The sequence below is a fragment of the Corvus brachyrhynchos genome, unplaced genomic scaffold (genome assembly GCF_000691975.1).
Source record: "Corvus brachyrhynchos isolate BGI_N302 unplaced genomic scaffold, ASM69197v1 scaffold66, whole genome shotgun sequence".
Taxonomy (NCBI): Eukaryota; Metazoa; Chordata; class Aves; order Passeriformes; family Corvidae; genus Corvus; species Corvus brachyrhynchos.
The window spans coordinates 3,803,722-3,829,909 of NW_008238440.1; the positions used below are offsets into that span (position 1 = coordinate 3,803,722).

Genomic DNA, 26,188 nt, shown 5'->3' on the forward strand with positions numbered 1-26,188 from the left:
TTCAAGACTCTTTGCTTTATAAATATATTAAGGACACTATTAACATGCTTTGGTTCAAAAGGAACGAGTGTCTTGTTAAATTTAAAACCACATGAAACCTAAAGTGAAGAGAAAAGTCCAAAGTAAAGCATCTAGGACTGGACTGCAAAGCTATTTAGGTACCAGACTCCTGCTGATTTAGGAACCAACATACCTTGTAGACTAAAGCTGATTTATGATTCCCTCGGGGAATTCCACATTTCATCACTGAATTTTCTGTTACCATAACACTTTGTCAACATCCTTATTCCCCGCTTTGCACCTCTCCCTGAATTGTTAATCTTCATTCTGCAAAGTCCATTAAAAGAGACTCTCTTTTTCTTCCATTTCTTTTCATACTGTTAGACTGCTTTGAGTACCTTGAATTTCGAATTTCTGCTACATTCCAATCCTAGCAGATTCCTGCAATGCCTGTAGGTTTATGGTATTGCATATATTAAAAGATTACACAAATTTAACTGAATCGATTTACAACTCTAGATTATTCTGATTTGGACATGGTCTATTTTCCCTGCACTTCTATAATCCAGAAGCTCATGTTCAGATGGACTCATCAGTCTCCCTCACAACTTCAGTGAGATTTAGACATTTCTATCCACTATTGAGATGCCAAAGATCCCTAACTTTCTACTACCCAAGCACTACTCCTTTTTGCAATCAGTCTTTTTTCCTATGACTGTATTTTTCTGCAGAAGAAGAGCTCCATGCAGTCCCTAAAATTAGGCAAAAATCCAACGTTTTAACAGGACAGATAAATCTCAAGAAGAATGACCCGCCACTTCTAAATTCAAAAGCTTAAAGAAGCACATCAGGGCATATTTTCCACCAAAGCCAAGTCTAGCAAGAGACTCAATAGGTACTAAGTGGGTACAGAGGCTGTTACAAGGCGCACACAGAAGCACTTGGGCTATTTGAGGAGTTTTCAGTCTTTCTTCTGTCTGAATGCTGCACATTTCTGACTTAAATTCAATTTTAATTAGATTCTACCAATCACAGAAACTAAGAGCCTGGCAACCCAGTAAGCTCCATGGAACACAACCAACTACAAAAAATAAGACAATGGTCAAAAGCAAACCATGTTATTTCCTTCCCATGTCATTCTCTGCTTCTGGCTTAATGCACTGCCAACATGACCCTGGGGGGGGTCATCATGTGTCCCCAAACTGAATCTTCACACACTGCACTGTGAAGTGATCCTGACTGCATCCAGAACAGCAGCCCTTCCCACCATCTGATGTGTGGCTTTCCATCAGGACCTCTCAATGACGAGTGCATGAAGCATCAAGCAACGGTGCAGCCTGTGAAGTTCTGGCTTCAAGCCATGTGCCCCAGGAGAGAACAGCTCTGCTCAGCCACAGCACAGGCAGGGCAAAGGAACCCTTTTTCCAACCGGTGCACATTAGTCAAACCCCGTGCTCTTTCGTACATCCCTTTGAGACTCACAAACTTTCTTCAGTTTACAAACATATATCTCTTCACATTTGTTTTACTTTGCCCCAAAAAGTTTGGGTAACTTTATTTTACAGAATACTTTCCTTTGTTTTTGTAGAATGATTGCTCATTTACATAATCAACTGCAAGACAAAAATAACAAAATACAATAAAAATACATTTCTCTAATCAAGTATGATTATTATCTGTATTATAGTACTAAGCAAGGGGCTGAGCATAGTGCTTTCTGTTAAGGCCATACCAAAACCTGCTAATTTTATTTAACATGACTGGATTGAAAAAAGCCAATTATTGCTTACACCATGCCCAGTAAGGTACCTAACCACTGGTGTGCCCTTCTGCATTAGGGCAGAAGAACTCTCAGTGCTGGAGGAGCAACTACAGGTGTAGTTGAGTGGAGCAGAAAACCAGTGCTACCAGTGGTGCTACCAGCAGTGCTACCAGCCTTTGTGGAATAAACCAAGATTGTTTCTGTGGGCCCAATCCTGCACCTTCGCATGAAAACATCCTTTCAGAGGAGGTTTCATGATCACAGACACAAAGACACAGAAACCTCTTGAGCATGTGTTGTTTTCTTCATCTGTGAAGACACATGAGGAGATCAAGCTTTGTGGAACTACAAAATCACCCATGGATCATATAAAGAAATCTGCTTGGTTTCTTGTGACCGTCCTCAAATTAGCTTCTAGCTACATCAGGCAGAAAGGTGATTTACTATTAGAAGGGGTATTCTGTGAGGCACCTTACTTCTGATAATAGAGATACCAGTCTGCCAAAGCCAACCCTGCATCCACCACAACCTACACACTGGAGTTCACAAGGAGGCCAGTGAGCCTGTTCCAGTTAGTGCTGCAACTTCTATCTCTCAGAGAAATAAACTCTGCCCAATTAGCAGCTCTGTACTAATAAAACTGCATAATAAACTGAAGGGGATATATTAATTTAATTGTACTGGTTTATCTACAGCCGTAGAACCTGTGAGCATGCAAGGCTTTGGGGTGTATGTAAAGAAAATACATTTCCTCTTGAGACAGTGGGATAAGACTTAATTCCCTTAAAGTCAGCAGAATGACAGTGGGGGTGATTGAGGCCCAGGGCCCCTGATAACGAATATTCCTGCAGCTGAATCCCCTTGCAGGCCAATTAATTACCTCCATGCCCTGCTGGTGCATTCCAAATTTAATTTTTATTTCAAAATCAAAGTTAAATAACTAGAAAAAATCATGTGGCTGAGCCAAACTGTGACTTTATGGGTTTTAATTTTTGAGATTAAAGTGGAGTACAAAGACACACCCAGTCAGCAAAGTCTGGAGACAATAAGATGTAAAGCAATCCTCCTTCTGACCTCACATTAACACAGAAATCACCCTACAGCATGCAAGTGTCAGCCAACAACGGCACCTACTTATTTCCTGTCAGCTTGTCCCTTTGATCTAACCTGATCCTTCTTCACTTTATTAAAAACGTTCTAATCTTTTGTCTTTGATCTCCCTGTAGGATTCTTCAAAGAGCTTCAAATTAGCAAACATGCAAACAACAAAAAAATGTACTCTGTATCTGCAAGAAACAATGATGTGGGGAGCCGTTTCCTTCCTCAACACACAAGTTTAATGAGGGGCAGCATTTTAAAGCCAAAAGATGCCATAGTTATCTGTTGTTTATTGGCATTAGGGTGGATGACAGAGCCCAAGCTTTTTTACTAGGGGTGGTTTGCTCTGAAGGTGTAACAAGGCAGCCCAGCAGGGGTAGCAAAAAAGCCATGTGCATACTTCATTCAGCACACCAGATGAAAGGATTATGTCACATTCAAGAGCAACAAAGAGCTCTGTTTAAGTTTGTACCAGGCTGGAACTGTGGGGCAGCCGTTAAAGACCACCAAGGTTTTAAATAAAACCGGACACTTTTAAGTTTTCTCCAGCTTTCCTTGCGGTAAATCCACCCAATATGAAGGGAATGTCAGTATCTCCCAAAAGGAAGATCTCCGAGGCTTTAAAAGGGAAAAGAAGTTTAATGTACTTTTATATATGTAAAACCCATATGTCTATTTTAAATATTTTTGCATGCTTTTTTCTTATTTAAAGAATTCAAGGACATCACCATATTATTTTTGTTCCATCTTAAACTTATTTAACAGCAAAATGTTTCTTGCAAGGAAGAGCAACTGCTACAGGATCTCTTTTACATCAAACAGTTATAGCACCATTCATCTTCTACAACTTTAATTTAGCTCCAAAGGTACACATTTCAAACAAAATTGGTGCTTTTTATTGTTGAATACTGCTCACCTCTGAAAAGCATTATGAGGCCAGATTAGAAAGACCCTATAGGCTACACTGTAAGTTCCTTGCACGTGCATCTGCCTCTTACTGCAGATTCCTGTTTTTAACTCTTATTCTGTGAGGAGGTAGATCTGTAATCAGGTTGAAATAGTCCAAAATATCTTTGTCATATAATCCAGGTCACCCCAATCTCCTCATGACTGCAGTTAATCCAAGGCACAGACCACTGTCTACTGAAGTCAATGAGATGTTTACACAGGTCCATGAAATCCTAGCTATGGATTCTAAGACAGTAAGTCTCCTCAGTAAAGTCTCAATTCAGTAGAAATATATCAAGCAGGATTTGACCCAAGCTGTACACATGGACCTTGGCCAGTAGTCCTTATACCATGCTCATAGCTCTAAGATTAGTGTGGGTGAAGTTCCCAACTCATTTTAATTTCACTTCTTTGTCATCCTAAAATCCACTGTGACTACACATAGCAGTTATATGAGCTTAGAATTGAACATGACTTAGGCCATAGACCATTATAACTTACCCAGCTCAAAATTATGTAATTCATGTTAAAAGGCCATTGAAGATCAACACTGGTAATTATTTATTGAGAACTGCAGTGATGTTCTAGATGATCAGAGAATCATTCAGATTGGAAAAGACCTTTAAGATCATCAAGCCAAACCAATAACCTAACACTGGCCGGTCTACCACTAAAACATGTCCATGTATATCTACATGTTTTTTTGAATACTTCCAGGGGCAGTGATTCCATAACTTCCCTGGGCAACCTGTTTCAATACTTGATAATTATTTCAGTGAAGAAATTTTTCCTGGTATCCAGCCTGAATCTCCCCTGGTGGAACTGCAGGCCATTTCCTCCTGTCCTGTTGCAAGGGAGCAAAGTGTTGACCCCTCTTGTTCTGTCCTGATGCCCTATACTGGCTCTTGTAATACTGATTTTCTTAAGCAGCTCAGGAAACACTGCTGCTAAAGCACAGACTACCCAGCCACAGAGCTATGCCAACTGCTCTTTTGCAGTTTGTATTGATGTCTATAATGGGTTTTGGAAAATAAAGCAAATAAAGAAAAAAAACCCTAATAAAGTATCAAGAGCACAATGAAACTGAACAGATTTGTCAAGATAGCTGAAAAAAAATTATATTGCATTTCTTGAAAAGCCTGAAGAAACAGATCTAAAATAAGCAGCTCTGCTAGCACAGCAAAGCCCTTTAGTTAATCCAGGAGCTTCCAAATAAATTTAAATCAACTGTAAATTGAAAACTTTATGAAAAGTCAGAGTCAAGGTCTGAACTCGTCAAATTCATTGGTTATCCACTTTACTGGCTTAGAATAACAAAAGTGGTATTTTTAATAAGACCAAAGCCACACAGAAGTATTCAACAAAAAACTGCTACTCCAGATTTATTTAACTTTTTTTTGCCGTTCACTAGCACTCAGAACAGCAAACAACATGCTCTGCTTTTATCCTGTGTGAGGGATCTTTCTAGCAGATATTGTCTCTTGTGGCTGTTGCTAATGATGAAAGGCAGAGCTCAGCCTTTCTAGGAATTACCACATACTTGAGAGTGTTCCAGATGCACAGCCACAGGCCAACTCCTTGACATCTAGCTCTTCCCTCAGCTGCATCCTCCATGCAGCCTGCTTCCAGCCTTTGCAAGGATTATCCATTCCCCAGCTCCTTTCATTTCTCCCAGCCAGCGACAGCCCTGTTCAGCACAGACAGCCACACTGAGTGCCCTCTCCACATCGGACTTACTGGTCCACTGGTCTGGGCTCAAAATACTTCCTTAGAGAAAAGGCTATGTAAATCTCAAAAAATAGTTTCGAGAAATCCTGAAAGTATGTCTACTTGTGAAACCACCATCAAATAAAATCCAGTGACTATGACAACCTGAGTAGAAATTCTTTTGTGAGTATACTTTTTGAAATTCCAAGTACATCTAGCAGGTTTAAGAAATCTTGTTTTAAGAGAACATCAGGATTTTATAATTTTCTTCTCTCAGAAAAATCCATCTAAGAAGGAACACAAGAGAAAAAATGAGGACATAAAAAATTATCTGGACATTACAAGCCCTCCGGACATGTTTTGCTTTAGGACTACTTTTTATCTGATCTATTTTGACAACCCCCGTGTGCCACAAAACTAACAAAAATTCGAAGTTTTCTTTCAGAGAAAGTAGAGCAATTCAGTTACTAGCATTAAAGTTTGACTGACCTAGAAGCCAAAAGCATGTTCTTCTCTGCTGAATTTTTATTAATAAGCCAAATTGCTTAACCATTCTCTCTGGAAGCCAAATAAAAAAATAACAGAAGGAATTACCACACAAGAATAATTTCAAGAACATCTAAACAAACACTATACCTGAAATAGGTAAAGGTAAAGAACAAATGAGGTAAAGCTATCTTTTTACTTGACTGATCCATACAGACACATGACCTGAGCACTGCAGCACTACCACTGCAGATCTCTAAGGGATCACTCATTGATTATTCCTGCCAAATCCTCTTTAAACAAAAGGACTGGAAGATGCCATCACACACATAGCTCTTTAAGACAGTCTTTCTAGATCAACTGCTATACTATCATATTCCTCCACTGAACTCAAACCCACACAATCTATATTAAGTACATGTCCAGTGGGAATACAATATGAATTTAGCATAATTTTAAGTATCAGATTTTTCCCATGAATACAGAAATTACCTTCTCAAGAACTCCTAAAATACCTTCATAGATTAGTTTTCACACTGAAATACTATTATGATTATATAGTTAAATCAGCATTACAAATGTAAAATACATCAACTTAACTTACATCAGCTGAAGCATCTCCACACAGTATTTCCTCAGAGGCTTTCATGAGGAACAGGTCTTGTTGGGGATAGGGTTGAGGATTAGGGAGCATGTGCCATTTTAGGGGTATGACAAGTTTCTGCCTACTTTGGGCACATCATTACCTTTCATTCTGTCTTGTATATGACAAGACAGTTTCATCAGACCTCAACCATGCCCATTACAATTTCCCAGGTAGACTTCAATGGGTTGGAATTTCTCATTACCAGAGTACAATTCATGAAGAAATCACTTTTATTCTTGCAGGAATAGGGCGGCTTGATATTAAACAGAAGGATTTAAACCAGTTCAGTGGAGCTCCAGAAACCTGAGTCACAAAATGGTTGCGTTACCTCACAGAACATGTGTCAGGGCACAGGTCAGAAACCAGTGCCGAGTCCCCGTAAGGACAGACCAATGAATAGCGAGACCCCAAAGGCCACAAAACATTCCTGTCACTCACAGCAGGTTCTTGAACCAGATGTGAGTTTTATACTGTCACCTTCAAAATGCACCCACAGTCCCTCCCACACACATTACTTGCGGCCGCCTCAACCACTCCAGCAAAAAAACAGCTTTTTAAAGCTTCTTCATTGCTTCCATCCCTGTGTTTGCCTGCAGCCCTGGGCGCAGCCTGTAAGCCCGAGGGTGGCAGGTTCGGCAGCCTCGGCGGCGATCCGGCACGCTGCCGACACACCTTTCCCTCACGTGAGGCGGCGGAACGCGGCGGGCTGAGCCCTGAGGGCCGCGCCGGCAGGGGGCGCCCCGCGCGCGGCCAGAGCGCCCTCAGGGAGAGGGGCGGGTCCGGCCCGGCCGCTCAAGGACACGGCGGGAGAGGAGCAAGCTGTGCCGAGCACCTGCGCACCGCGGGAGGCGAGGGTTAAAGCCTCCTGTAAGAACAGGCTGCTTCCCTCTAGTGGGTTTCTCTTTCTGTGACCATGCTTCATACGGAAATATTGCTCCATAGGTCCGATCCTAACCCCTGCAGACAGACGGTGAAGCACAATGCAGGTGCTACATCAGGGAGGTCCAGCCCTCAGCGCCCAGCCCGGCCAGTGAAGCCGCACAGCAAAGATGGGCACTAAGGGGTCCCAGCTCACACAGGGCAGCCAGTGTTGAGGGTACGAGAACCAAAGTTTCCTTTCAATGCTTGTGTCTTACCTTTATTAAAGGTGTTACAGAACAATAGCCAGAGCATGCCAGTTTGCTAGCAAAGAGGTCAAGAGTAGAAGAGAACAAAAGAGGATAAACAACTTGGTGACAAGCAGGTTTCTCTATTTTCTCATTGCTGTTGTCAGACAGTGATGCTGATTAAACAGTGAGAAATTGCCCCTGGAGGATACCAAAATTACATTTCTTCTCCAAGTGATCCCAAGCTTTTGCTTCACAAACTCTGGAAAACTGTTTGGAGAAGCTACGATATCACTGTCACTCCAGGAACTTTCTTCCTTTTTGGATAGCTGTCCACATAGCTTACAGACAAAAAAGGAAACCTTTTACCAAACATCAGTAAACTTGCATTTTCACAGTAGCACTGGGAAAAAAAAATCTGTATCTTGCTCAAGAAGGATGAAATCTAACCAAACAACCTACAGCTGTAGATTTGATTCTTTCAAAACATTCTAGTTTCCAGCTTACAGTAGAACCAATCCAGAAAGACAAAAGTCAGCTTACTTGCCTTCAGAGGACCTTACACAGTGAGTGAGGCAAATGTAACCAGGGCTGCACTTTAAAGATAGAGTGAAGAAGTTTTACTCATCCATCATACCTTTTGTTTTCTAGTATCAGTAGGTGATCATCTTTAAGGAAGTTGAGGGATCAGAATTGAGGAATATACCAGTTGCACTTTACAGATTAACAGCCACAAAACCAGAAAGCAACTATACAACCTCAGGTTTCACAAAACTAGCTTCATTTGTAACACTTGACGCAACAAGATTAACTGCAACAAGTGAAGAGAGCTACATCCATAAAGTGCTATTTTTGTTAGAACTGGCTAAAAAAAAAAAAAAAAGCACGACTACAACAGATTTGGGTATTCGGTGGTGAGATTGTCGATGTCCTCCAAGTATTTCATTTCAAGCTCTGTGTTTTTTGATGAAATTGATGAGCCCATTTGTTGAGCTATCATGAGATGTCACTGGAGCATCTGACTCCAGTTCAGGCTCAATTTTCTTGGCAAGTTGTTTTCCAAGCTCCACTCTGCATTTATAAAATCAAAAGAAAAAAAGCAATATTAGTGCTACCAACTTACTGTATTTACTATAAGCCATTGATATTAAAAATAGATGCTGGTAAAAAAGCTACTTCCCAGTGAACACTGTGATATTTTACCCCTCAAAAATTACTGTCAAAGTATTCAACTCAGTGCCATTCATGAAAAACTGGAGTTCTCATAGTTGCTTAGCTGAGCAGACAGCTCAAATTACAGGATGTCTAAGTGAAGATTTTGTTTTAGAAGTTAAGCAGAGTCTTCTCACCTCAGTATTCACTTGTGTTCTGCAGCCTGCCCCAGTGCAGAATACATTCAGCTGGCTCCTGTTCATTGTTGAACAGGACAGTGCTCATAACTCATCACAAATCATTCACAGGTGATTTGTGTCACCTGAACAATGAACAGCTGAGTTGCAGCCTGGAAGCATCCCCAGCAGGTTCTGCTACAGTATTTAGTTATAAAACATGCTGTGGTTGCGTAGCACTGAAGAACAAATACAAAGACTAAGGCAGCTTAGTGTAAACTGATATTCTACACCTGTAGAGCAAATGTGCTCTTCAAAACAACCCCTCACAGCATAGGCAGGCTGCACCTGAAAAATCTTATTTCCCAATCCCTCTACCTAAGCCTACATACAGTATATTGTACAGTTCATATTACTACAGATTAAAGAATCTGATTAGCTCCTGATTAAGTCTTTCATTTTTAAGTGACACAGTGACAGACTCCTCCCAGCTGCTGTTTTGTGCTCATGGAGCTCCAGCACAGCCCTCAGTCACAGATGCAGCCTGCATGAAACCAAGGGCTCCCACATACACAGACCTCTACCAGGAATGTTGTCTCTCCAGTACAGGAAAAATAAGAGGTGGTCAATCAGACCACCAGTAGTAGGCAGTTTGAGTGGCTCAACAGATGCCACTCAAACTGCCTACTAAATGTTTCTAGAGGTAAAATATTTTTTTTTCCCCACACACTATAAATACATTTCCCTTCCTAATTCTCAGAGCATGTGTTCAGCTTGCTTGACTATCTTCCTCACTACTGCATCTTTTTTACATTCATAGTATTTTTTTAAATTCAACTAAACAGAGGTGCTTAGCCAAAATTGTTATCTACAAGTCATTATGCATGGCTAACCTATGCATAATGCATTATGGCATGGTAACCTATCCCCAGAAAATCTGTTTTCATTTAAAGCCATCCCATAATCATGCACTCTAAGTAAAAAACTTTTTCATTGTCTTTTCTCTAACTCATGATAGATTCAATAATCTCTCAATAAGTATACAAGAAACAAACCAAGGAAACTTACCCCCACTGGTCATAACTGTTAATGTCCCAGACAACTCCTTGAACAAATATCTTGTGCTCATACATGGCTATAAGCAGAAAGAGATTTATCAATAAACTTGATCAGAAAGTCTTCATTAGCATTCACAGATGAGAAATCTATTTACTTACCAATGATGGCTCCCAGGGTGAAGGGGTTGAGTTTTGTAAACATGATTGAATTGGTTGGTCGATTTCCCTCAAAGACCTTTCAAAACAAGAGTTACATTGTCATCTCATATGTTGTAAAATTTACATCAGAAACTTGCAGGTTTTATTCTTGAGTCCACACTGGACTATTTGCATTAGCAGCAAATACAAAGTCCTGAAAGCTTTAAAGGCCTTCAGCCATAAAATTGTATCACTTCCCTGTTTTATCACAAACACAATGGAAAATGTGTCTCCAAGCATCACTGCTGGCTACTGTGGGCTACAAGAAGTAACCCAAAAGTCACTAGTCTAGGGCAGTGCTGAGATAGCCCATCTTTTCTGGAACACCCCACAAGGCTCCAGAGCCAAAGTGCTGCTCACAGCCTGTTCCAAGTGCCCTGCCAAGGTCCCACTGGTGCCACTCCATCCCAGCTGCCCTCTCACCCCCAGCAAAGCCCTCACTACCACAGCACCTCCTGAGCCTCCAAGGTACCTTGTGGGGAAGGAGCTTCTCCAGAGCCTCTCCGCTCAGCCCAGCCGCCTGAAGCTCCTTGCGAGCCTCATCAGCCGTCTTCCCTTTCATCAAGGCCTCAGTCTGAGCAAGGAAGTTGGCCAAAAGGATCTAGCAGGTAAAAATAAACACAAATTACCCCTTGCAGAGCTGGAAGAGTGGTACCTGGTGCTTGAAAAACTAAGACCTAGTCTAGACTTACAAGCCAGTTTTAACACTGTGGCAGTAAAATATGCAGCAGTTTTAGCTATTGCTTCCTACCTCAGAGTGCCAAGAGACTTAATTACTATTTTAGAGTACACATATCCAAAGACAACCAAGACAGTTTTCCAGAATCCTGCCCCTGCTGAAGATGGCAGCAAGGGAGACCAGAGGAGCCAGGACTTCACACAGCCCTTTCGCCCAGTATGGTCTATGACTATCTCATGCTACACCCTATCGTGGAAAAATGTGGAAATGTGCAAAGATTAGTCAAAGGTAACCAGCTCAGATGTACTTACTCATCTGTATGCAGGAAAATCCCCACAGCTTACCATACACACCAATCCCCACCAATGCACTGCAAGGTTTTAGTTTAATGCTCCCTGTCTAACGTTAGCCTGCAAATTTATCTCTGATTTTGTCTTACCTGAAGATACAATAAGTTTTTCATAGCCAAATGAAATCTTTTCTCCCCTTCTTTTGAGGAGTCATACTCTAAATTTTCACCTGTATTTGGTGTTACTTGATGAAAAACTACTATTACACAATTTAAATAGCACTTGTATACTGAAATCATGAGAAGACTGAAATGCAGTGAGTAAAGATGCTTTTTCTGAAGTATGCAGTAAATAGTTGACCTGAACATGTTTCCACCTTTGAAGTTAAGAAAAATCTTAGTTCATTGAAAATCCTTAGTCAGATGATACATTAAACTAAAAACTGGACAGGTTAAAAACATCTATGCAGAGGGCCATCACTCCAGCCATACCATTATATTCACCCAATTTTGTCCTAGAATTTAAGACTTGAAAGCTTCCTCAGAGATGCTGTCACATCAGGTCTGAGAATTTGCTTCCTCCTACTCTGCAAGGATTACATTCCTTACAATTCTTCAAGGAGTTTTCTCTCCAAATACTTAATTGCTTAACTCTTTCCAGCTTCAGTAGGCCCACAGGAAAGACCACTGAGCTGCCTCAAGAGCTGTCACTGCAAATCCTTCAAGAATAAACATACCACAGCATTATATATTACATATAACATGCAATTATAATTTAGATATTTTTAAATCTATTGTGAATGTTGACAGAGCCTTTGTGTATAGTTTCAAAGGGACATTTAGAAATATCACACAGTGCAATACCAAGTAAGCTTCAGTGCTTTGAGCCACAATAAATATGGTGCCCTAAGTAAGAACTTACCTTGTGATGCAAGCCATTTCTGATGGGGTGCTGGGTCTGCACTGGGATCAGGAAGTCACAGGGAATCATGCGAGTTCCTGTAAGAAAAGCCAGGTCAATAACCCTGCAACAGGTAAGTCTTAGAAAAACCTTTACTTCTCACCCCATTTTCAGAGTTACTGGCAGACTCAGTCATTTTCAAAAGCCTTAGGGAAGAGCATTATTATTTGCAGCAGGGTTAAGTAACAATACAGCTCAGTAGTTTCAGCTTTATTTGACCACCTCATTGTACCTAAAACCTGCATCTTGTAGCCTTCACAAGCCACTAATTAAAAACCCCATAGCAATGTGATGCTAGGTTAGATAAGACGCCAACCTCTAAACAAGTGCAAACTCTGCAGACTCCTGCAGCTCTGTAGCCATTCAGACTTTAATTCCAGAACAAGGTATTTAATAATTTGTTTACCTTGGTGAATGAGCTGGTAGAAAGCATGCTGCCCATTGGTGCCAGGCTCTCCCCACACAATAGGGCCAGTGCTGTAGTCCACACGAGAGCCTTTCTTGGTAATGTACTTGCCATTAGACTCCATATCACCCTAAAGAAGGGAAGGCCAGGACCACTCAGTATCAGTACAAGTTTCCATACATACTTCACCTACAATAAATAGTGCTTGTCTTGTTTAAAGAAATTTTCTAAGCATCAGGGATACAGCTGCCTAATTTATGACATCAAGATAACAGAGGTATGAGGAAAACGTCTTTAAGTGAGCAAAGAAGCTGATATTGATCTTGGCACCAGGCTCTTTAGGCAGCTGATTACATGAATTAAGTGACCACAGTTTTAACTGACACATGCATTCAGGTCCCTGAACCAGGACAGAAGCTTATCTTCACTTTGCTGTAGGAAGCCTTGCTCTGCCGAGCCCTACCTGCTGGAAGTAGGCGGCAAAGCGGTGCATGTACTGGTCATAGGGCAGCAAGGCGTGCGTCTCACAGCCGTAGCAGTTGATGTACCACACCCCCAGCATGGCCAGCAGAACGGGCACATTCTTCTCCAGGGGGGCAGTGTGGAAGTGATTATCCTATGTGACACAAAGGAAAGTTACACTTCTGATAAAGCAGCTGCCATCCCTCCCAACTCCTACATTGTTTTTATTGCTGTGTTGATCCAATGAGCGCTTCCCACAAACTGTCAAGAGGACACGGGGAGCTGAACTTTAGAAACCAACCTGCCTTCAGTTTCCTTACTAACAAGTCTAAAAGAGGAACATCTGAAATGGGCATCCCACACTCACCATCCAGTGGGCTCCAGCAAGCAGACTCTCAAAGTTGTCAAAACCTAACAATGGAAAGAAGTCAGTTTGTATTTACTATTAGAACTGAAACTTCATTTTTCTTATAGAGACAATTGTGAAACAGTTTTGATTCCCTGTTTGCAGCAAAGGCTCCCAACTACTAATCGAGTTTAAAGCTGCACTTAAGACTTCTCCTGAAATTTGCATCCCATAAGCCAGGTATCTGCTTATGCCTGAAGCCCAGACTTCAGAGCAAGCCCAACTTCATGAAACATGATTCAAAAACCTTTGCCTAAAATCTCCATTCAGGTAGAACGAACAACTAGAAGGAAAACAGAGGCATTTAATACAGAGGCTGCTTTGAGGCCACAGTTTTCAGCAAGTCTGAACACTTCAACACTTCACAGCCAGTGGAAGAGACATCCCCAAAAAAACAGGGCAAGGTTAGTACAGCAGGGATTTCTGCACTTGTGTGAGGAAAACCAGCTCTAATAAGATATTCTCAAAGAAAAAAGCTACCCCTCCCTTCCCTCTTCTCTCTTAACTATTCACCTGAGCTTTCTTTGCTTCATAGTTAGGGTATTTAAACCTCCATTCACTTTCCCCAATGAATAGTTTCACTAAGGCTAGCGTTTCCTGCAAAAACAGAAATCCTGATTCTTACATAGCAATTAGGAGATGAAGCGTTTGGAATTAAAGCAGCAGCTCTACCTATGGTCAGAGGCCAGCTGTGGGAGATGAGGGGTCTAAGAAGTGCAGATAGGCTGGCACATCAGCAGTCAGCACCAAATCTGTCTGACAGCAGCAATGAATAGTTTATTGCAAACAAAACAGTAAGTGCCTGACTTGCTTATTTTGCTCTTATAATACTTTTTTTTTTTTTACACATGAAAACTCCTATTCATATAATTCCAAAAAACACCAAACCCAACGTTATTCTTTTAACCCCAGTCTAAGAGAATTCTAACTTTTGTCTAGAAAAATAAACAACATTATAGGTTCAGACTTTAAACATCTGAAAGCAGTGATGAGGGAACAAATGCAATCATCAGGCCCAATAGCCTAGACAAAGTACTGGGAACAAAAGGAATTAATAGGAGACAGAGATAGTTAACAATGCTAAACAGAGCTCATATGCAGACCTGGAGACAGGATTTTGGTGTTTAGTGTGTGTATACTTACAGATACTAAGTATTCTACCTCAAGTTTAGGAATGCCAGTTGCAAAGTCTGATTTTCAACACTGACACAGCTTTACATAAATCAGGCACTTTTGGCTATGTAACTAAAGCAATGGAATTTAACTACTCGTACCCAAGTACAGGGTAATTTCTGAAACTGTATTTGCAGTACTAAAATATCAACATTTCCATTGCATTCCAGGTCATTTTTTAGCACCCACATCCAACCACTTAGAGTAGGCAGGTAAATAGGATTTGCCCCAAATCTGACTCACAATCTACTATTGTTAATGTACTCCATAGTTATATTCCTGAAGCAAGCAAGCAATTCTTGGCATGGTGACATCACAGGAATACCTACCAATATGCAGGGCAATGGAGAGACCAATGGCAGACCACAGGGAGTAGCGGCCACCAACCCACTGCAAACAAGAGATGGTTGACAGAAGTGCAAGGCTTTTACATTCAAACTATTAGAAAACAGCAGCATGTGTTCAGACTGTTCCCAGCAAAAATCAATATTCTTTCTGGTGATAGTTCACCGTATATATTTGGCACAGCCAAGGGAACCTGCACTTTACAGTGCACCCTTAATCCTTAAGTATGCCTTTGCTGAGAGTCTGAAGTTATCCTACTTGTCCAATTTTTAGAACATCTGTTGAAGTAGATACCTTAATGCCAGTTCACTTCCAAATCCTGAATTGGCAGCTTATATAACTGCTTTCATAGTATCACTCTTCTACAGGGAAGGCCTGCTTCAGCAAAATTCTGACACTTAGGGAAGGTAGCATTTCAAAAAACTTCTGAACAGCCGCTCATTTGTCAGGCAATTAGTCAATGAGACAAACCAACCTGTTTCTAATTAAGTATAAGGACCAAGACTAAGGGCAGTATACTTAAAATATGCATCTGCTACAAAATCTCCAATCAGGCTCCCATTTCTGCAGCCTGACCTTTACTAGGCCTAGGTTATACACCATAGACACCAACAGGCAAATGTCACAGCTTATAATAACTACTCACACAGAGGAATAAGCCAAGACTATCTCCTGTTACTCAACAGCTGATTAGACAGCTAAGAACATAGAATACTCCTCTTCAGACTTTTGACTGGAGGATTTTAACAGAATGGGCAAGAGTTCTCAATTTGCCTTTAGTTAAGGGCTTTCAGGTATTTCAGTGCACTGAACACAACTCCTATAATTTAGGTGCTTTTGCAGTTTCCAGACATCTAGTTGGAATCCTCTTATTTGCCTCAGAAAAAGCTAACAGTTAACACCTACCACATCATATTAGACATTTACTTACATCCCAAAACTCAAACATGTTCTCTGGGTCAATTCCAAAGTCTTTAACTTTAGGCTAAAATAAACATGTAAAAACACCGTAAGTAAAACCAGCAGTCATAAAAAGTTTTATACCAAGCAAACAAACACAAGTTAGGTATCTATTAAACAAACAATACCACAACTACATCTACTTTAAAAAATGCATAGCATCTATCACAAAAATTACATTTTCATTTCCAGAAATAACTATCACTACTCACTATTAAAAACTGCATACATTCATTTTCTGATGAATCTAAGTGGCCATAAAGTTAAAGCTGGACTGACATTCAGTTTACATTTAACAGAACCATAATGTCAGTCCCTGACAGCCTGTCAATGACTGCAGTGTTGTGCTAATTGCTGCCAGTCACTCTACTTCATACTTTTTAATGAAGCACCACATCAGTGTGCTCATCATAAGCTTTATTCAAACTGCCTGCACTACTTCTGCTCCTACCTGGAGTTTAGAATAACATTTGTTTATGTAACTGCATTCACACACACACACACTTAAGCAATTAGAGGTAACACTCATTAATAACAGGAGTCATTTCAAGCACAAGAGCTCTCAATTTCAGATTTAAAGCTCTAGCAGAAAAAGCATACATCTATAATCAAGGTTCTGTCTTGGTAGAGTTCAATACTCTAGAAGTGTTTCAGTTACTTTGAGTAGAAAAAAAAGGCTTCCTTTCAAGAGGAATGCTGAAATTTGGTACTCAAGCATCTTAAAAGATAGGCTTCCCTACTGGATTTTGAAGTAAGGCTGTCTTAAAGGTACACTAGATTGGCTATACTTACAGCATTGGTAGACAAGGCAACAAAGTGCTTGGCCACAGCTGAAGGCTTAAGAAAAATAAACACACAGTTAGATCTAGAATTCAACTATTTTCATTTCTGGTTATAAAGCTGATCTGCTACCATTTAAACAAAAAGCTGTTGACTATCATCAGTTGTTTCTGTGTTATTAATTTGTAATCATCTTATTCAGATTCAGCTTGGGATTTGGCAGCACACCCAGAGAGAACATTCTGATGATATTCTCACCAAGCCCTCCAGAAGCACTCCCTCTTGAGAGGGGCACACCCTCTCCTTCAGAGTCTGTTATCAGCCTGGACACCACCACAGCAGCTCTGGAGCAGATGGTGCTCAACATACATCCACTGCCCTTCCAGCCAGGGTCAAGAAACCAAGACAACTTGAATTACTGATAAAGGTCAAGCTCCAGATTTAGACCTCAGTCTTTCAGAAGGTGTTCTGATGAACAAAAATGAGTTGTCTGAACAGTAGTGTAAGGAGGAGTTTCAAAGCCCAGCTTTCAAACTAAGTACAGTCACCCTGACTGGAACAGGTTACAGACCGTCTCAATTACCTGAACAGGCAGTATCTGCTTTTTTCCTTTTAAGAGTTAGAAATAGGAGAGAATGAGACAAATACAAGGTTTTATTCATAGCACAGCCATCTGCCATAGAAATGTCAGTGTATCATTCCAACCATAGCTTCATTTCTAGTTTTTAAAGATTTGGCAATAATCTAAAGGTAATGCCATACACAGTATTCTTGTGTTTTCAATATCAGTCATTCTACCAAATTATTGGTCAGCTCTAAGGCACACACTACACTCTATTACTTAACAGGCAAGATTGGAGGAACGATACATGACAACTATTTATAATGAAAAACTAGTGGGTTTATCACTTTGATTGGACAAAATGGTCAGTCATTAACAAAGTACTGAAATGATCTAAGTACATAATTTACTAAGCTTATGTTTGGGCAATTACTGGCTTTGCTCCAAAGCACACAGAATAATCATGAAGAAATTGCACAACAAAAGCTGTTGCATTCTGTTACTTAAGCTAAACATCTCAGACTTACATCATTAGCAGCACGCAAGAACCACTCTTTGGCCGTTTCTGCATTGGTGATGGTTTCCTGGGTGGTGAAAGTCTGCATATTGGAAAGCAAGCAAATAAGTAAAATACTGTTCTTAAAATGGAAACAACTTCAGGTTACTAAAGCATCACATGTTCAGATAACCAGAGCAGAGCGATTCTAGATGTTCTTAATACACGGCTGCTGCCAGATTACAAAAAATAGCAAGCTTATGAATCCAGTAAACACTAATATTGCTAGGTTTACCCATCTTGTTTTAAACTAGTATGTATCTGAGATCTGAATAATTATTCCCCATCTCCTACCTTCCCACTCCCCAAACTGTTCTTCAAAACCTTGAGAATAAAGTCTTTAATTTTTTAGTAAAAGACTAAAGTTTTACTGTTCAACTAAAAACAAACTAATTGAACATCAAAACAGGATAACCAAGCTGACTGTCCTATTGTTCTTCAATTCCTACTTTTTCATGGAAGAACACTCATTTCTGCCAAGACTCTTGTCATAATTTTTCACTGATTAGAGGAAAACATTTTCCTGCTTCATGAAGTGTGCACAGAAGTTCAGTCATGCAGTTTTGCAAGTATCTACAACCATTCTGATTTATTCAGCCATCAAAATTTAGCTTTAAGGGTGAACATTAGATTCATCCTACTCTCATCCATCTCCAGAAATATTTCATTATGAAACATAAGCCTGTTATGGAAAGAAAAAAATGCCATTCATCCTCTTCCAAATATATCCAATTATCTAACTACAGTCTGGCAAACAAACTCAAGTGTTACTCTTTCAATTTGGCAGTTTTCTAAGCCTTTGAACCGTGATCCTTGGACTCAATTATTCCAAGTGACCATTAGTATTACTTTGTGTAATTTCCTTATTATTCCATAAGCTGTTGCTCAGCCACAGCACAGCCAAGATAAGATAATGAGCACTGTGCAGAGCATGGCCAGCACTGCACACATGTTCATTTGTTGCAGATTGTCTCCAACAGCAGAAAGGTTCTACTGTACTTTACAAATGAAGACAACCCAAGTTACATAATCATGAAGTTTGTCTCCACCTCTTTCCTCTTCTCAGACAGAAGCATTCCTCAGAGGAAGAGGGCTGCTAGCAATTATGCTTACAGAGTAAGCTCTTAGCAAGGCAAGACTTAAAGGCAGCTATTCAATCTGTAATCAGAAATAAGTGTCATCTTATGAAGTACCAGCTGACTATCTTTACCTCTTTAAGTAAAGCAGCTTAGTATTTATAGTGCTCAAATAACTCAGCATTTAAGTTATTTAGGTGAAGGTATTTTGTGACTACCCTAAAATAAAATGGAGATTCTTAAAACTACGTGCAATTCATTAATGCAAAAAAACAGAACACTTAACAAGTAACACTGTACTTAAAATAAAGGACCAAAAGACACTTAGGAATTAAGGAACATCCAGAATTTCAAAGAAATAATGACATTGGATCCTACACTCCACCTACAGAGAAGCGCAGGAAAACGAACTTTGTGAATAAAACTGAAACCTGGATTGACTGAGAAAAACCCCAGACAACATGAAATTTTTCATGTATCTTATTTAGGTTAAGTAATTCTCAGCACTTGACTTACAGATCCCCAAGTATTTCAGCAACAACACAAGCCTGTACTGCAAGTTTAGAAAGAATCACAACAGGCCTGTTTAGAAATAATCCACACTGGAAGCCCCTGATCTAGACATTCCTGTGGACAGACATCTCTTCTGACTGAATTCTTTACAGGCAGAGCAAGTCACAGGCAGTGCTTGTATCAGACATACCTTTGATGCAATGATGAAGAGAGTAGTGTCTGGTTTAAGTTCAGCCAGGGTTTTGGCTATATGAGTACCATCAATGTTGGACACAAACCAGACACGAGGGCCTCCCTTGGAATACGGTTTCAGGGCTTCAGTTACCATCAGAGGGCCCTGGATAGAAGCCACAATTAGATTTTATCCTCACTGTAAGCATGCACACAAAGATGTGCAGGGTGCATAGAAGTCAGGAGCTTACCAAGTCAGAGCCACCAATCCCAATATTGACCACATCAGTTATTGCCTTTCCAGAGTAGCCTTTCCATTCACCACTACGGACCCTCTGTGGCAAGAAAAAAATAAAAATGCAATGACCATTTTATACTTACACTAAAGCTAGTGATGCCAACCCTGGAAATAGGCTTTGTTTTCAGGTATTGTTGTAGAAAGTTGACAAGGACAGCTTTCAAGCCTCCGGACCTTAAGGCCTACAGTCAGGGCTACCTTCGTACCTACACATTGCGTTATGTCTCAGATTGATGTTGCAGTGTGTTTTTACTTCTAACACTTACTGAAGTTAAACTCTCCCCTTCTGTGTGGATCGCTGTAGCACTTACAGTGTTTGCTAAAGCAAGAGACATCTATCCAAAAATGAAAACATCTTGGGCATTAAATTATTTACAACAAATATTTGAACCTGAAGCAGCTCTTTAAGTGTCTAACTAGCAAAAACTTCACCAACTGAACGACAATATTAGTAAAGTCAGAGATAAGAGATTTACTGGCAAACCGGACATTCTAAAAGCTTTTCTATTGCAAGTATGCTTTGCATTAGGATTTATTTCTGGGCTTCACCTTAACAGCACATGGTGCAAGTTCCTGTTCTGTTCTTGTTCTTTAAGAGTCACCGAGAGTTTCAAAACAGAATCACAATCATTAAATAACAAACTCTACATTGAATTTTGTCCATCATCTACCACCTATGCATTCAATCTGTTCCAGTCACAAAAGCAATCTTTCTAGTATCATGAATACTTCCAAGTACATTCCCCAGGTCTAAAGCAATTTTTCTACAAAGCACTTGGTTATGCTGGTACTTGCTCTCCTTCACTACAAATGTTTAAGCTTTTCATTTTTCCAAACAGAAAATGCATTTTTAGTATACAGCATTCCTCTACCTCATAGAGGATACATAGTCTTAAAATTCCATCTGCTAAGTAAGTGACTGAAACCAGCATATTTTGTTAGTATTTTCAAAGAAACTGCTTAACATGATTTTTTTATTTTGCAGAGAAGATACATCTGCATAGAAAATGATATTCACAGGCTTTGAAAATTCAAATCATACAGCAAACAAGAGGATGGCACCTGTGAAAACTCTTGTTTTGCACTACCAAAACCTTAATCAGCTAGAAATCCTACAGTGGCAGACACCACTGAATTTCCATTGCCATTCAATTGTCACAGTACATGAGGAAAGTACCAAATTCACTGGTGCCAGTTACTGTGATTTTGGAATTTATCATTAAGAAATGGACAGACTGCAAGTTCATTTTGCATAGGTTAGAAGTATGAGTTGCCAGTGAAACAGGGCACTACCACCTGCATAAGGCTCACAACAGCAAGCGAGCAGGTCCAGGACCTCACAGCCTTGTTTAAAACACATTAAAACTACTCAGGGAGTTTTTAGTGCAAACAGTAAAATCAAAGTAATTTGACCTAAAACCAGAAGGTCCTTAAGAAACTATTTAAATAGAGCATAATCAAATAGCAATTGAGCTGGGAACTTCTACCTCTCTCCTGATTTTACACAAATGTTAAGAGGCAGTTTCTACCTCATGCAGCCAATTAGTTGAAAAATTAGCAAGAAATAAAGTAATATTTGAATGGTACTTAATGATTTACAAAACTTCCAGAGTACATACAAGATTACTGCTGAAAGAGCAAGATCTAGGGAGCCCATTAAAAATAAACCCAACTGGAAACAGAAAGAAAAAAGTGAATCAATAAAACCAGCTCCAACTCCATGCTTGAGCCAGAAGTATCATAAGTCTCAAAGAAGGACACAATAATTCATGTGAACCAGTCTACAATCAACACTTCACAATACACATGTAAGAACCTGGCTGCATATAGAACAAATATATGAAAAATAAGCTGTGGTGGTACTATACCTGACAGAAATGTTTCATTTTGTCCAACACTTTGTTTACTTCTGGAACAACATCCTTCCCATCCACAAGGATTGGCACATTGGAGCGATTTCTCAGAGCAATGTGAAGCACAGCTCGGTTCTGAAACAAAGGAAAGAAATCAAGCTCAAGTGCTTTCCAGTTATACCCCAGGGCCTCAGATGCCCCATCCAGCAGGCAAGTACAATCCTCAAGATTTAAAACTCCTTTAGATTAACTGCGATTAGTGGAGCAGTATTTTCAGTGTGTGTGTACATACACACATCAGCAGCTACCTCAATCACCCTCTCACTTCAACTCGGTGCAGGGGGCTTATGACAGCACAATATGCAAAGTAATAGTTTACTTGGGAAAAAAGGCTCAAAATCCCTTTAAAAGCATTTAGAGATTGAGGTTCAGAATTCAGCAATATTCACTACTCAGTGATCTTTATTTTGGCATGCTTTAGGTATACAAGAAAGAAATTGTTTCTTATTGATGACAATAGTGAAAAATCAATTACAACAAGCAGCTGAAGTTATTTTCCCTGGCATCTTCTCAATTATCCCAAGTAGACCATTTCATACAGGAAGAGACAAATAACTTAAACATTTGACAACAGATACAATAGCCACATCCCTCCATCCACTGCCCACAATTAAATGTTGCCTGAACACTTGCACACCAAATACGTAGGCAGCCGTTGTGTTTAAGACAAAAAAAATCTCTTAGCGTGCACCATTTTATATTACTTCTCCACCGTTACACATAAAGCAAAGCACTGAAATCTGGCCTGCAGTTCAGCTGTTTAAGAGCATAGCAGTTTTAATCTAGAATGAAAGAATTAGTCAATACTAATGAACAAAGTAAAAAATTAGTCTGCTCTACCTCATTGTTCCTTACTACAATGAGAGGCATTGTGAGACAGACACAGACAATATGAACTGCCAAGTTATGATTTAAATACCAAATGCTAATTCAAAAATCATTGAGTTTGTGATTACTGACATGGAATACAAAAAACCTCTTTCATTTGCTTATTAAAGTATACCCACTCAAATTTGGGGTGGACAGAGAATTTTTTTTGCAGCACTCAGCCATGGGATGGTATTTGGTAAGTACTGCTCACTATCAGGCTTGAAGGATGCTTTGTCTAATCAAGAGCAGTCATCATACTTGACCTGATCTCTATGGTTAAGCAGAAGTATTCCCTAAACATCATGTAGGCTATGAAGACTGTCCCAGTGATGAGTGTTCAGATGAGTTACCCTGTAATGCTCTTTGTACCATATCAAGCTCCAAGTTTTAACTCGTCTGGGACAAACACCTGGCAGCAACACACAGGTGCACTATAAAGAATTTCCACATAAGCACACACCATGCAGCCAATGCCAGCAGCACCAAGTACAGACAAGTCTAAAATACTTCAGACAAATATCCAAAGAATGTTCTAAAGCAGATCAAGAGTAGTGGACGAGTCAGTTCTTGCCGTCAAGCAGCTCCCTTATGTCTTACTGCTTTAGGTTTATTCATGCTGTTTGACAGCATCCTGCTTAACATCTGACAATTTCACATTGTCCACAAGCTCCAGAGCCAAATGAACCTGATTTGATATTCTATACAAACAGAAAAATTAGGCAAACCCCCTCTAAGTCAACTTCTGAACTGGAAAGAAGCAACTGAAAAACAGCCTGATAAAAAAAGAAGCATTTCTAGACTTTTAAGATATATAAAGTGGCATCAAGACAGAAGGAAAAGAGGGAGCTAGCAGCAGAAGCCAAACATATCACAGTTCAGTATTGTGTTTAGGTGCTTTCTGTGAAAATTGCATCCTTCTGAGACTTCAGCTGCTACATCTGCTCTCAATACACAGCAAAGAACAACTCTATAATATATAGTGAGAGATGGGCTAACCCTGTAATAATTTGTGTTATGTGAGGCTAGTGAAAGGCAGTGTCTGACAAAACAACCCTCCAAACAGATTTAAGACTTCTCACCCTCTTTCCCCGCTTTCTTTTTTCACTAGCTACATCTGCAAATTGAAGGCATCAACACAGAAGGAACAGGAACCATTTCTCCAGTGAAACTGTATGTTTGTGTCTGTGCCTTTTTACAAACATGAATCATTCACAAACAATACAATGTCCAACTGCCAAGTTGCACAAGCTGTTGGCTATTGATTGATTTTAAGCAAAGTCAAAGGAAATACTGGTTTCTCTGAATTTGACTCAAACATACTAAGTAGCCTTAATTTTTAATGCAGACTAATTAAACCCACTATGCTGTTGAGTACTCAGTTTTCATCCTATTTTTAATACCAGAAAAAGTACAGTTGGCTTTCTGTATGTTTTAGTAAAGACTTAACCATAACTACAACCTTCAGATCTACAAAAAGAGGAAGGTACTCATCCTCTTACTGAAATGCATGGCTAATTTCCCAAGATTGTTTATAGTCTTGACTTTTAAATGTACCCAAAGACAAGTAGCATCACAGCCCAAAGCAGAAAGTCTTACACAATCCTCCCTCACACCCTTTAGGCAGTTTACTAAGCTTTAGGAACACTAACATTAGGCAAAAGCATTTAAGGGATACCTGGAATGCAATACTCTGCTCCATGCCCTTTGCAAGGTCTAACTCATCTTCCTCTCTACAAAAGAGGGAAGAGAAAAGAAAAAAAAAAAAACCACCACCAAAACATCTAAAATAAGATACACTGAAGGAAGGAGTTTTTTAGCAAGAACTTTAAAATTTTCTCTTGAAACAGTGCAGCAAACATCACAACCACTCAGCATTTCAAAGGAGTATTTAAAGTAAGTTTTTTCAGGACTTTGCTTACACAGATGCATAAACATCCACAATACACAGGCACAATTAAAGTGGAAAGAACCGTGGACAGAAATAGCCTTACCTCAGTGAAGTTGATCTTCTCTCCACTAAACATGCGCTCTCTGGCACTTTCCACACCCCTTGACTTTGCCTGAAAAAGGTAAATACAGATTCCTCTTAAAATAGTGGTAAGTCAACACGCACTACAAAGGTGCAGCTACATTAAGGAGCATGAACATTTAACACAAGACAGGGAAACAAAAATTATGATGGATTAAGTGACCCACTAGATTCTAGGTTAAAAAAAAAAAAAAAAAATTCTCCTTTTTTAAAGTAAGTATTTTTATGCAGATCTGCATTGAAAAATGGCTTTGTAACTTGGGGCTAGATGATAATGCAAGAATTTGAATCCTGCCAAGATTTGTAAACAGATGCCTTTTAACTTGTTAGCTAATGTTTGTAAATGGTGCTAGAATAGTGAGTTGCAGGTAAAAACTATTTTGTTCATTAATGCAAGATTTTAAATAGTTACCAGTTCCATCAGCATTTTCATCACTTCTTCTGTAACAAGGTTCTTGGAGTAATCCAGTAAGATATCCCCATGGTCAGTATTCAAGGTCAAGCTGTCAAAACCAACAGGTTGTTTAACTGCACATTCCTGAAGGGTGGCTCTTTTAAGCAAGACAATAGTAACTCCACTATAGATTACAAAATAATGAGAATCCTAATTAGACTAAGTTATTAAAGAAGATGTGAGTGACCAATTTGCCCAACAAGTTTTATAAAATGACTGCTGTTTTTTTGAAAACCATGTTTTTCAACAACCTGAATTACAGTGTCCACTTTCTGCTTGTGAAAACCCAAATACAGTGAAGTATGTTTGATGTATAGTTGGACAATCAAATACTGTTTCCACTGAGCCACCAGCATTCTCTAGCAATAATAAACCTTTTCCTTATGTATTATCAGTAAAGAGCTTGTCACATTCTTCTGCTGCTGGAAAATTAAACTGTCTTCCTACAGGTCCAAGTCTCCAACAAGTCTAATTTAAAAATCCGTACAACTTCATGTACCAGAAGCATTCTGTCAACTACTATACAGAATTAAACCCCATTTGTACATGGTTTAGTCTCACAGTCCTCATTGATTCAGTGGATGTCTCCAAATTATTTAATTAATGATCTGCAAGCTACAGCCTAACCCTTCAGAATACAGGCATTTGTACGTCCACATCTGAGAGGAAACACAGAAATGGTAGCCCAGTAGAAACCAAGTGAGCCCATTTGTATTTACTATCCTTGTATCTATGTGATAGGTTCTACAGCTCCTCTAGGCCTTTACAACATTGGATTTTTACCTTCAATTTCTTCTTCGCAATCATTTCCAACCAAATCTATGCAATTACTCTAACTGAAGGGTTGAATTCTGTAAGTCAGCCTTTGATAAAAGCACATCTTACTCTCCCTGTTGCTCCACACCCATCCCGCGCCCCCCCCCCCCCCCCCCCACACACCCCCCCCAC

The 26,188-nt window shown here is 39.8% G+C and overlaps 1 protein-coding gene across 1 annotated transcript in view; it reads right to left on the reverse strand.

The window, feature by feature from the left end:
* Window positions 1–7,758: 7,758 nt before the first annotated feature.
* The window catches only part of GPI (glucose-6-phosphate isomerase), a 27,957-nt gene continuing 9,527 nt past the window's right edge, over window positions 7,759–26,188 (reverse strand). The window contains exons 3-18 of the mRNA XM_008635499.2: window positions 24,749–24,817; window positions 21,843–21,962; window positions 19,928–20,011; window positions 19,696–19,842; window positions 17,888–17,959; window positions 16,811–16,855; window positions 15,990–16,043; window positions 15,043–15,103; window positions 13,502–13,545; window positions 13,136–13,288; window positions 12,673–12,802; window positions 12,228–12,304; window positions 10,810–10,938; window positions 10,299–10,374; window positions 10,150–10,216; window positions 7,759–8,824 (exon numbers count right to left, since the gene is read on the reverse strand). Coding sequence (XP_008633721.1) covers window positions 8,701–8,824; window positions 10,150–10,216; window positions 10,299–10,374; window positions 10,810–10,938; window positions 12,228–12,304; window positions 12,673–12,802; window positions 13,136–13,288; window positions 13,502–13,545; window positions 15,043–15,103; window positions 15,990–16,043; window positions 16,811–16,855; window positions 17,888–17,959; window positions 19,696–19,842; window positions 19,928–20,011; window positions 21,843–21,962; window positions 24,749–24,817 — 1,452 coding nt within the window. The 3' untranslated portion in view covers window positions 7,759–8,700. The remainder of the gene's footprint in view (window positions 8,825–10,149; window positions 10,217–10,298; window positions 10,375–10,809; window positions 10,939–12,227; window positions 12,305–12,672; window positions 12,803–13,135; window positions 13,289–13,501; window positions 13,546–15,042; window positions 15,104–15,989; window positions 16,044–16,810; window positions 16,856–17,887; window positions 17,960–19,695; window positions 19,843–19,927; window positions 20,012–21,842; window positions 21,963–24,748; window positions 24,818–26,188) is intronic.